The sequence below is a fragment of the Egretta garzetta genome, unplaced genomic scaffold (genome assembly GCF_000687185.1).
Source record: "Egretta garzetta isolate BGI_Z169 unplaced genomic scaffold, ASM68718v1 scaffold447, whole genome shotgun sequence".
NCBI lineage: Eukaryota > Metazoa > Chordata > Aves > Pelecaniformes > Ardeidae > Egretta > Egretta garzetta.
The window spans coordinates 1,834,264-1,845,843 of NW_009260397.1; the positions used below are offsets into that span (position 1 = coordinate 1,834,264).

Here is an 11,580-nt window from a genome sequence, read left to right on the forward strand (position 1 = left end):
GGGCTTGCCCGGGCAGGCATGAGGGGAGGCCATGGAAGCCCCGGGGGATAACGGGAGGACCCTAGGGCTAGCAGGTCGTGGGTCTTTGGTGCCTCAAACCGAAGGTGCTGGCCCTGGAGGGTCCTGCTACTGCTTAGCACTGGGGGAGATTCGGTGGGGGAAATGTGGAGCTGCTTCTGTTGGACTTTTCAACGTTGGTAAAGTCTGTAAAGTGAATTCTAGTGAAACTCCCAACTTGGAGCCCTAAACTTGAAACTGCGTCCACTGGATCACAGGTAGGGGTACACCCTGATACCCTTCATGGCCACAAGAAATTAAAAGGTGTAAACTGAAATCAGCAAGAAATGCTAAATATGTTATTGCCTGACGTGTGTAGTATCTGCATGGGCCAGTAAGTGCTGTGGTCTCCTGCCACGATGTTGCTCTACTGTGTGTTTACTGAGCATCTTGACAAACGTAAACTTGTGGTATAGAAAGCTATGGTGAACCCACTGCTCTAGCACTTTGCAAGAATGGAAGTAGAATCCTGTACTAGGCATCACGGTATTTTTGTTCTATTTGTGACAATTTAAAGTATAGGAAGGTAAGAATCTAGGCCAAGTGTAAGACCTACATATGTCTTACAGGTGTTACTTTTTTCACTTAGTGTGTGTTAAGACTTTTTTTTTTCTCTCTTTTTAGTCTTTCAGCCTTCATTTATCCATATGTCAGGGCCCAGAGTCAATTCATTTTTTCTTGGAGATTCTTCAGGAGTTAATTTTTCCATAATTTTAAGTCCTATAGGTGAAGAGACAGGTAAGAACACTTCACTTCCCTCCCCAATAGTATGTAAATCAATATGTTTCAGTTATTAATACTTTGTTGACATTAAAATTACTGGAGAAATGGCAATGCACTTCATTTAGTGCTTTAATAGTTACTGAAATAGCAACTCTAAAGGACTTCTGCTGATTAAGCCCTTAGTCCTCTGTTGGCTCCTTGTCAGCTGGGCCTGAGGGTGTGCCTACTTGAAGGCACAGGAGGAGTTTAAATATACTTCTGATTTTCCAGTCTTTTCTAAATGACAGTGGAATACTTTTTAAATTTTTATTTTGATATAGGAAAATTGCAGCTTGCAGATTGCAGTGGAAGTAAAAGAGCTGGTGATTGGAATTTGAGTGTAACACCTGGTATGGTATGTAAAATACTGATTTTTCGCTAAAATGGGAAGAATTGAACTGTCGTATATTAAGGGCTAAAGAAATACTAGCAAAATGTTAATGTACTAACAACCCAGTTTGAATGTCTTCCCCTTGCCTTTTTTCCTTGATGTATCCCTTTGTGTGGATGCCCTTGCTGGAGTTTGCTGAGGTGCAGGTTTGACGTGGGTTCCTTGTTGTCCTCCTCCTTTCCAGAATTGCCTGTACTTCCTGACTGGGTGTAGCATTTGAGCCTGTTTCAGATATGCTGGAAGGAACTAATAGAAATAAAAAAGTAATGGTTTTATACAACATGAGCTCTGGAACATCTATATTTATTGGACTTGCCTTCAGTGTTATGTTATACTTGTTTCCTTAGGGGGTTTATCAACTCTGCAGTCATTCCAGTTTTCAGCTGAAGGTAGCTGTAAAAACTGCAATTCACTTCTTGGTATTTGTTCTCCTCCTTAGAATTGTGCATGTGATTTCTGAGGTAACTTAATCTGCGTGCGTGCCTTAAAAATTTCTGCATACAGTTCATATCCTCACTGTATTTGTGTATCTCAATAGCAGGCCCTTTGTCACTCCACTCTCAACAAATGTCTGATTTCATATAGGAAGAATATCATTGCATTGTATCGCTGACAAAACACAGTAGTACTGAAACTTCTCTTTTAGAAGGTGATGAGTGGTGTAAATAAGACTAATTTAAAACAAGCCATCAAAGCTGTCAAACTTTATTTTGCATTTTTTCAGAGTATTTCCAAAGTGACTATAAGCTTGACTAGAAATCTGCAGCTGTGTTTGCCCAATGTCACTGACTGCTGCACAACACCTCTCTGCGTGGTTGAAACACTTCAGGTTTTAGCTTGCCGTGATTCAGCGATGTTGGCACATCTCCTGATTCAAGCTGAAATATATGCCAACTCTTCCTTTACGGGAAATGTGTCAGGTAAGTGTTTAGATATACTAAAGAAGAAATGGAATTTTGGCTGTTCTTTCCCTCTACATATGAAAAAATAAAAATTGCGATTTGGGCAGCAGTAAGAGATACTGTATAATCATTAATGGAACTTAACAAAAGGTGTGTACACACTCAGAATATATTGTCATGTGCATGGTCCATTTAATTTGATTTTTTTTTTTTTTTTAATTCTTTTACAGAAAATGCAACTATCATCCCAAATCAGGTGTTTCAGCCGTTGGGCTCTTGTCCTTGTGACTTGACAGCTGGAGCTTGTGATGTTCGTTGTTGCTGTGATCCGGTATTTATTTCATATTAAACTTTGATTAAGTGTTTCAAAATTTCTAGGCTCTTTCTATTGTGTGAGGGGAGAGAGAGGTACTGAATGCTTCAGACTAGATGGGGCTAGAGGGCTTATCTGGATAATAACTGGATTTTCCAGTTATTTCTAAATAGTAAATATGACCTCTCTCTACAAAATTGGTTTGATTTACCTGTAAGTATACAATCACAGAATGATAGATAGTTTGGGTTGCAAGGGACCTTTAAAGGTCATCAATCCAACCCCCGCTGCAATGAGCAGGGACTTCAACTAGATCAGGTTGCTCACTGTGGCTACAGTGCTTATGGTAATGCAATTACTGTGCTAAAAAGTGACCATTCTTTTCCCTTTCAGGAATGTACACCAGACTTGAAGCAGTTATTCATGGAATCATGTTTCACTGGAGTGTTTGGGGGGGATGTAAACCCACCTTTTGATCAGCTGTGCTCTTCTCAGTCAATATACTCCTTCTCAGAATATACTCCTGACTGGTTTCCCTTCCTTTGTGTACAGTCTTCTCTTAATAATACACCGTTTCTCGGCTACTTTTATCATGGCTCTATGTAAGTCTTAATATTTCTTTTCTCAATGCACACATTAGGCATGCTACCAAAAATATAACCTGTTTTTATAATGAAAGTTATTTTGAAGTTGGAAATTCGGGGTGTGAACTTTAAGTGCAAATGGAGAAGTGTCATTGGTACCATATGAGGACATGCGACATGAAAGCAAATATGTAATTATTTGTGTGAGGTAGAGAGCAAAGAATTGTTTAACTTTTAAACTTGTTTGCAGTTCTACACCCAGAATTCCTCCATTTAAGATCCCTTTACAAACTTCTCCTGGGAAACTTTTCACTGGTTACGGACAAGGAGATCCAATTATGACAGAAGAAAATGAGTATTTTACCATTCCTCAGGTAAACACTTTGTGTTTAGGAACTTTTGGTTCCTCTTGGTTTGTTTGATATTCTCCATATATCACACTCCTTATGGCTTTGTAACCAGATTCTGCAAATTAGTATTGTGAAGCAGTCAAATATATTTTTCACAAAAAAACCAAAAAGCAGCACAAAATCATTATTAAAAGTAAACATTATCCTTTCTGATCCCCCTTCCCATCCGCCCTTAATGGTAATATTTTAGTTATTTCAAGAGGTAAAAGCAAGCTTGGCATCCCAGTTAATAGTTTATGACTTAACATATTTCTGTAGGTTTTGGTTTGCCTGCTGCATTACTGAGCATTATAGTTGTTTTTCCCTTTGAATCTTAGTCATCTGGTTGTACTTCTGTTGAATTCCTTTTGCCTTTTATAATTATTTTGACAAATCAGGATGAAGCCATACTGTACACTGAAACTATTTTGAAAGCTGTGCTTTTTAAATTTTAATCTCTCTCTTGCTACAGATTGAAGTATTTTGATAACATGAGATTACTTATTTGTCAAAGTGTCATATGGCTGTAGTACACACTTGGAACATTTCACTAAAAAATAGTCTTAAAATGAAAAGCAAGTGGCTAGAAAAGGGTCCAACACACTTATTTCTGCTGAACTACCTGCAGCAATCCATGGCTGGACAGTGTGTTGGAAATGCCCCTGTAGCGTATCTCCAGAACTTCGATGTCAAATGCCTTACCAATCTAGCATCTTACAAGGAAGGACTGCCCCATGACGTGAGGATAAACAGTGGTACTGGAGGTATGCTGCACAAAACCCAACAGAAATGTGCTGTATGTTTCTCAGAGCTGCTAGAACAGAACCAAGGGGCTGTTGACCTGGTAGCTACAAGTAGTATCTTTGTTATCTGGTGGCTGTAGTTCAGCATTTGGGGATGTTCTGTTCCCAGCAAGTGCCCACTGTTTCCCAAGATTTGGGATATAAGAAATAGTGGGATTGGCCTTTGTTTTTCATTTACATTTCTGATGACTCATACCGGTTATGGCTACATGTGACAGAACAGAGCATCTCTCCCACTTTCTATTTTCAGACTGTTGCAGAGCCCTTTTTCTGTCAAGAGGGTGCAGTATCATCATTTTAGAATTGAAGTGGTTACTTTCTGTGTTACAAAAGCAGTGTCCTGGAGTTTGAGATAATATGATTACCAGTGTGAAGATAATTTATTTTACACTATGTAATTGTCTAATTTTGATCATCTGTATTACGTTTGTAAGACCTAGAGATAACTAGCTATGCTTTCAAAATACATAAACTGTTCGATCCTTTACCAAAATTACTTTTCTAAATTTTCTATTCCATTTTCATAACAAGGATTGCACCCTGAATGTGAAAACAGTATGTCTGTCTTATTTTATTGCAGTGTTTTTTATTTTCAGACTTAATCCAACAAAATGTCATCTATAGAACCATCACTGACATGGGCAAATTCATCACTGAAAGTGGTATGTCTCTTTCATTTGATAAATATGTTTCTTGCCTAACCTGGACTATATAGGAAACAGATGATTTTGATGTCTAAAACGTTTACCTGCTGCAATTCTTAGGAGGGATCTTGTATGTTATCTAATGCTCAAAAAGTAAGCTGTTTGGCTTACTGCAAAGCAGAAAGTATTTAATTTACCCCAACTTCATTTAAAGTTGGTTAAGAAATCTGGTCCCTTAGCTTACACTAAAAGTAATTTTTGAGAAAAAAACCAAAACCAAACAAAGCCATAAAGAATGCTTTAAAAAAAATCTCCAGGATGAGCATGTAAGTGGGATGGGCAGACTGTAAGCAGATGTACGCTCTCTGTTTTGTAAGCTCTCGTGCCTTCTTAAGGGCCTTTTTCAGCCAATGAAGCAGTTATTTGATGTAGAACAGTGGTTCCCAGTCAGTGGGAGAGTAATGCAGCACAGATGAACTAATGGAATCTAAGCTAATGTGTTTTTCTGGGCGGTGATGGCTCCCTGGGAGGGGTGAGATGAAAGTAGAGGGAGTCCTGAGTCCAGAGAAGTGCATCAGCTGGTGATGTAAAGGCCAGTGCTGGGTTCTGCAGGAGAGGTTTAGCTACAAAAGGACCTGGGACTGCTGGTGTTAAAATACTGCTTAAACTAGGGGATTGTGCTGTCACACTATTGTAATAAGATGGGACTTACACAGTAAAATAAATTCTCTAAAAGACAAATGTTGTTATTTCCAGAATTTTGCTAGAGTTTTTTAATGTGTTCTTTTTCAGCTACACTGACACAGCTTTGTAATTAGCAATGCTTTTCATTATGGCCTTCTTTTTTCTTCCGCCAGAAAGCCTTCATACTGCTGAGGTTCTGTGTCAAAATGTAACATTTGCAGAGCATTACACGTTCATTTCGAAAGACAGGAACATAGAGCGAATAAATGTCACAGTCTTCCTTGGAAGTTTATGTGATGGAGGTATCATGGAATTTCTTTTATGATTTTTGATTTATTTTTTTCTTCAGCATGGAAATTCTGTGATAAAATCTCTTATTTACTAATACTTCTTAAAAAGAATTTCCCCTGGACTCTGGAAAGAATATTTATGGGGCTTATTTCCATTAATTTGTATTTTGAATCTGTTACTAATGAAGGATGGAAGTTTGTATCCTACATAGAGCATACTTTTTGCTAATTTACAGCACACTTTTTGCTAATTTACTTATTTAAAAGTAAAGTCATATTTTTTTCTTTTACCAGAAATATTGACACAGAGATTCACAGCCAAGTTTCTAAGTTTAAAGAGTACTAATACAGCAGAACTGTTTGAGAATCCAGGTATCGATACTTTATTTTGCCTCTTAAAAGAAAAAAAATCATACTGTGCGGACTATTCAGTGACTATATTTTATATCTTTCATACTTCCTTTTGTTGCTTCCTGTCTTCTTGCACTGCCAATTGTAACAGCGGTGATTGGTTCTTAGGCTTTTGTTGTATAGATATTGATTATTTAATGTGAGCGTATTCCTACTGTAATGGAAACGTCTGTTCATTTACTTCAAGATTGATGGCATTTATTATTAAAACAATGCTAATGCTTAAAGATTCTTACTCAGTGTTCACGATTTACCCTTCTATGTCTAGGTTATCAAGTTGGAAAACCAGTGAAAGCTGCAAATATGAATGCGTCTGATACTTTTGGAAGCTTAAACATTTGGCAGCCAGGTACTGGCTTGTGAGGTTGCAACTTCAACAGTAGTTAAGGCTAAAATGCGCTTTTTTTTTTTTTTTTTTTTTAAAAACATATTTTAGTTAAGAATCTCTTCCAAATTTTGCTTTTCTAGACTATTCCCTAGCCTTTATTCAAGCATCAGTGAGTAAGCCTCTAATGCTTTCTTGGGAAACTTAAGTTGAATGGAGTTATATCTATATGTGAACTATACTACTTGGTGTTTTGCATTCTAATGTTTGATATTTTTGCACAAAGTTGAAAGCTAGAGATCGAAAAGCTCATATAAGAAGGCTCAAGTAAGATGTTTTCATTTCATAGCTGGCAGAGGTTTATGTACGTCGGCAACTTATACACCAGTTCTATTTGGATTAGATTCATTCTCTGGGTGCATTCTAGAAGTTGGTATTGATGAAGATTGCAGCCTTTTAAGGTGAGTTACATAAGTTGAAATGTTTTTCCCTCCATCCCTCTTATTGCTTATTACATGATTATCCACAAATGCCTACTCTCAGCACTGTTACATTCTTTTTAAATGCTCAAGTATGCATTTTAGCTTTCTGTGGATCATAGTCTCAGGGTTTTTTTTTTTTTAAAGGGAAATTATAATAGTGGTTTCAATCAGATGTCCATGTGTTCAAATAACGATTATGTTGGGGTGGAAAGCCTTGCCATGTCTTCCCTTCAACAGATTGTTCAATAGTTCAAGTTTGGTTTTCTTGAGTGGTAACATCTTTCAGAGGAAACTGATCGTAGGATATAATAGTATTACAACCCAGAGTTGTAGACAGTACAGATTTACTATTTGTGTAATCTTATGTTCTTATTTTGCAGAGAAAATGTAACTGAGAAATTGAATTCACTAATACAAGCTACTCACGTTGGAAAGAGGGACAATTCAAGTTACAGTGATCTAAATGACTGGGTGGAAATTATACGTAAGTGAGGTTTGAGTTGTTGTTTATAGTCTAAATATGCCCATACAATGAACAGAGCATCTCAAAACCAAAATGTAATTTCAAATGCCTAGAGATACTGATCTGGATCCATCCATATATGTATACACACATGCCTGTAACTCAGTATGTGTACGGATACTGCACTAACATGTATTTTACTCTCAGCCTGTACACATATGGTTTGTTATTTTAATTCTCCGTTGATAAAGAACTCCTTTTCTTTCTGTGTATTTTATATGGAGAAAACATGTTTTTCTGTGTTTCTGTGTGGCAGTTACCTGTATTTCACTGGACGGGGCTCTGAGCAACCTGATGTAGTTGACGATGTCCCTGCTTATTGCCGGGGGGTTGGGCTAGGTGACCTTTGGAGGTCCCTTCCAACCCAAACTATTTTATGATTCTGTGACTTAAATAACTCTGTTCTCCTCTATAGGTCTTGATCCATTTAATTCTGATACCAATGTGAGCAGTGGAACCTTAAAAGGCATTTGTCCAAATATTCCTGCAAATCTGAATATTCGCATAATCTTTGCTGATGTGGGTGCAGTACAAGGGATTCCTCAGCAAGAGATTCTTGCTGTGCATATCAGGTAGAGAGTTTTGTGACTCTGGCTATCTGACAAACAAATGTTTCATTTTGAGACTTGCTTACGTAACATACGCAGATTACATTTTACAAACAAAAATGTTATTTTGTTATTTCTAATTTTTACATGCTTTTTATATGTATTTGCAGCCCAAATTCCTTTGATCATAACCAGGTTTACCTTTCTCCTTCTGAAATGAATGTAATAGTAAAAAAAAAAGTCATGGCTAACAGTAGGTAATCTTTCTACTTCACTGAAATATTAAATAAAATCTGTGATGCTGCCAGTAGTAGTTATATGTAGGGCATTCCACCAGAAGAACATTTTAATTTCTTGTCACGTGGTGGAAGTGACAACAGTTTTGTCCTGCATTCTGGCTTACCTCAATGTAGAGCTGTTCTTGAGAGCTGTGGTAAATGCTTTATTCTTTCCTGAAACAGGGAATTTTCACTCTGCAAACACTTTTTTTTTCCAAGTCAATCCCAATCAAGTAAATGGGATTCTGTTCCACTTCACCTCATTTCCAGACTTTGCAAGTTCTCTCCCTGCATGGTGTTGAAAATCCAGAGATCATCAACCGCCTCCTAAATACTGTGTATTTTGTCCTTTCATGGCTATGTTTAGGCTCTAAATTTCCATTTACAGCCCTCAAGTAATAGTTATGCATATTCTTACAGTTACTCAACAGTCATATGGCAATTCCAGTGCGGGCTTATCTGTGAAAACAGCACCAGCTTTCTTCCCATCACGGCTTCTGTTCAGTTTATTAAAGTGCCAGCTCAGCCACTCATTCCAATTACAAGGTAATTTTTGTAAAAACATTGATACTTCACATTATGTTGAGCAGATGTAATATGAATAGTTTTGATCAAAAGGTTACTTGGGTTTGGTGGAGTACAGAGCAATAAGGCCTGGTTCAAAGATTTATTGAGTAACAATTCTCTTAGCGACAGTCTTCTCCAGGAGCATGAAGAACATGAAAGGCTGTAAACTACCCTTCGAAGTTGTAATTTGGTTTTAGCATAAAAGCTTGTGGTGTTTACTTGAGTGGATAAGGGGTGCTGTGTGAGGCTTCCAAACTATCCATTGTCTGAAACAATGAGACCTTATTGCGGCCTTTCAGTACCTAAAGGGGGCCTATAGGAAAGATGGGGAAAATCTTTTTAGTAGGGACAGCTGTGACAGGACAAGGGGTAATGGTTTTAAACTAAACCAGGGTAGGTTTACATTGGATATAAGGAAGAAATTCTTTACAATGAGGGTAGTGAAACACTGGAAGGGGTTGTCCAGAGAGGTAGTGGAGGCCCCATCCCTGGAAACATTCAAGACCAGGTTGGATGGGGCTGTGAGCAACCTGATCTGGTTAGCAGTGTCCCTGCTCCCTGCAGGGGGGTTGGACTAGATGACCTCTAGGGGTCCCTTCCAAGCCAAAACATTCTATGATTCCATGAAAATGTTCATCACAAAAAGAAACATCTGACTAAAAATGACAGAAACAGAGTAGAGGGGAGGCTCCTGTTTCCATTAGAGAAAAAAGTCAGAAGAGAATAAGGAGAAGCTTGTGGTTTAGTTTTGTTTTTTTTCTGTAATCTGGACAATTTTTCACTCAATTTTTTCCACTTGTGCTGGTGTTCTGGTACTGTGTAGTTAATAAATCTGTTCCGTTTTTTTTTTTTCTTCAGATTTCAGATTAATTACACAGAATTCGACTGCAATCGAAATGATGTGTGCTGGCCACAACTTTTTTATCCATTGACGCGTTTTTACACAGGTAAAAATAATAAGGCTTGTGGAATGCTGTGAACTGGCCATATTTCTTGAAACATAATTAGATGTGTGGAGTTTAGTCTAAAAGAGTGCTTTGCAGTAGGGAATTAAAATGTCTTTTTTAGAAAACATGGTCCAAAAAGTCTGTTTAATTTTTTCCTTGATATAATGCATTCATTTTTTAGTTAGACGAGTGGAAAAAATAATTAGGAGTACTTTGTAGATGAGATTGAAATGTTGTGAATATCTGTTTGGCAGAGAGCTATCTCTATTTCTCTCCCCTGGAGAGTTTGAAGGGAGGAGAATATATCACTTTGTGATACCATTTACTTTCCACTTCCTACTGTAATTGTAGCATCATCAGTGTGTGCCATCGCCCTTGAAGGGTGGAGGGAGATGCTGTTTCTCGCTTTGCCAGTACGTGTTTTTCAGTCAGCCCCCATGAGTTCCAGTAAAAATTTGCCATATTTCTAAGACAGTTAATTTTTAAATTTCCTCTGTGTAAAACCGTGGTGGATTATGTTTTGTGGGAGACTCTGCAGATTAAATGTCTGGCATTTCAAAGGGCATCAAGGCACTTGGACTCTGTTCCGAGCTGCATGGACAGGGGCAACTGCCTGTGTTTATTATCTGCACAACTTCAGGGACTGAAGTTATACAAAGTATGAAGTTTTAGAAGTATGAAGCATCTTAATCCCTTGCTTTGTGCTCCCTTATTTTATTCAGGCTATGCATATACTTTAATCTGTATTTTTTGGGTGGTCGACTGAACTAAAATTTAGCTCTCATATGCTTATACTTTTCTTTCTTTTCTTTTTTTTTCTCCAGGAGAACCGTATTCCCAGTGTCTTGCTAAAGGCCTGTCATTGGCATTTCTTGTTTTACTTGCAGCAATTATGAGTAACCCCTGGTTTTCTAAATTATGGAATAGTTCCTTGCTTTAAAAATATTGATGTAAAGAGAATCGCTTTTGTTAATATTTTAAGTACTTTTGGGTAAAATTTATGGATAAATATTCCTGGATTTTTTTAGACATTTTATATAAACATTTCAAGGTACATAAAATTACTACTCTTACAGTATACAGAAAACGGTTGTGTTATTTAAAAAAGTAATAGAATTATTTTGAAGTGCTAGGCTCTGTGTTCGGAGCAGCCGGAGTGCAGAGTTGACTTGGACAGGGTCAGCGCCTCCTGCCCGCGCTGTGAGGGCGAGTCCAGCCCAGAGGCTACGAAGGGGCTGGGTTGTCCTCACCACGGGTCTCTGTCCTGTCAAGCTGCTTCTCCTCCCCTGGTGTTCCTTTCCACAGCAAACATGACATGCCTGCTTATTTTTGGAGCAGCGGACGGATTATTCACTCTCTGAAAAGCAGTAATGCTCCAGATATTTTCCTGTATCGATCTGTAATTCTCCTCTCCAGTGAATGCTTTGCATTGGCAACCTGTATCTGGTCTGGGCTACAGAGGGGACAGAAAACATTTACTTCTGATTTCCGTCAAGCGATCAAATGCGATGTTCAGTTTGGGAATTTCCTGTGGTTCGGACCTTACCGTTCTCTTAGCAATGTCTTTTCTCCTTTACACCCTCCCAGGCGGTGACCCCCCGACTGCCGGCCGCTGTTTTCCACCCCCGTTGTTCGGGGCCCGCCGCGAGTGGGAGGGCGCTGGGCTGAAGCAGCCCACGG

General features: G+C 38.3%; 1 protein-coding gene across 1 annotated transcript; it reads left to right on the forward strand.

The window, feature by feature from the left end:
* Positions 1-34: 34 nt before the first annotated feature.
* Positions 35-10,885, forward strand: TCTN2 (tectonic family member 2). The gene is made up of 17 exons (XM_035898541.1): positions 35-795; positions 1,101-1,174; positions 1,935-2,130; positions 2,343-2,443; positions 2,819-3,027; positions 3,260-3,383; positions 4,027-4,162; positions 4,798-4,863; positions 5,703-5,831; positions 6,114-6,191; positions 6,499-6,579; positions 6,905-7,016; positions 7,418-7,521; positions 7,976-8,132; positions 8,807-8,932; positions 9,812-9,900; positions 10,725-10,885. Exons 1-17 carry the CDS (start codon positions 705-707, stop codon positions 10,838-10,840), a joined length of 1,989 nt encoding a protein of 662 aa, XP_035754434.1. The 5' UTR covers positions 35-704; the 3' UTR covers positions 10,841-10,885.
* The last annotated feature ends 695 nt before the right edge of the window (positions 10,886-11,580 follow it).

What these genes read in the sequence shown, in the direction of transcription:
- TCTN2 (XM_035898541.1), top strand. Translation starts at nt 705, where the DNA reads ATGTCAGGGCCCAGAGTCAATTCATTTTTTCTTGGAGATTCTTCAGGA. An exon ending in GATAAACAGTGGTACTGGAG is followed by an intron (nt 4,163 to 4,797) that starts GTATGCTGCACA and finishes TTTTATTTTCAG; the next exon opens with ACTTAATCCAACAAAATGTC. An exon ending in ATTCTTGCTGTGCATATCAG is followed by an intron (nt 8,133 to 8,806) that starts GTAGAGAGTTTT and finishes ATATTCTTACAG; the next exon opens with TTACTCAACAGTCATATGGC.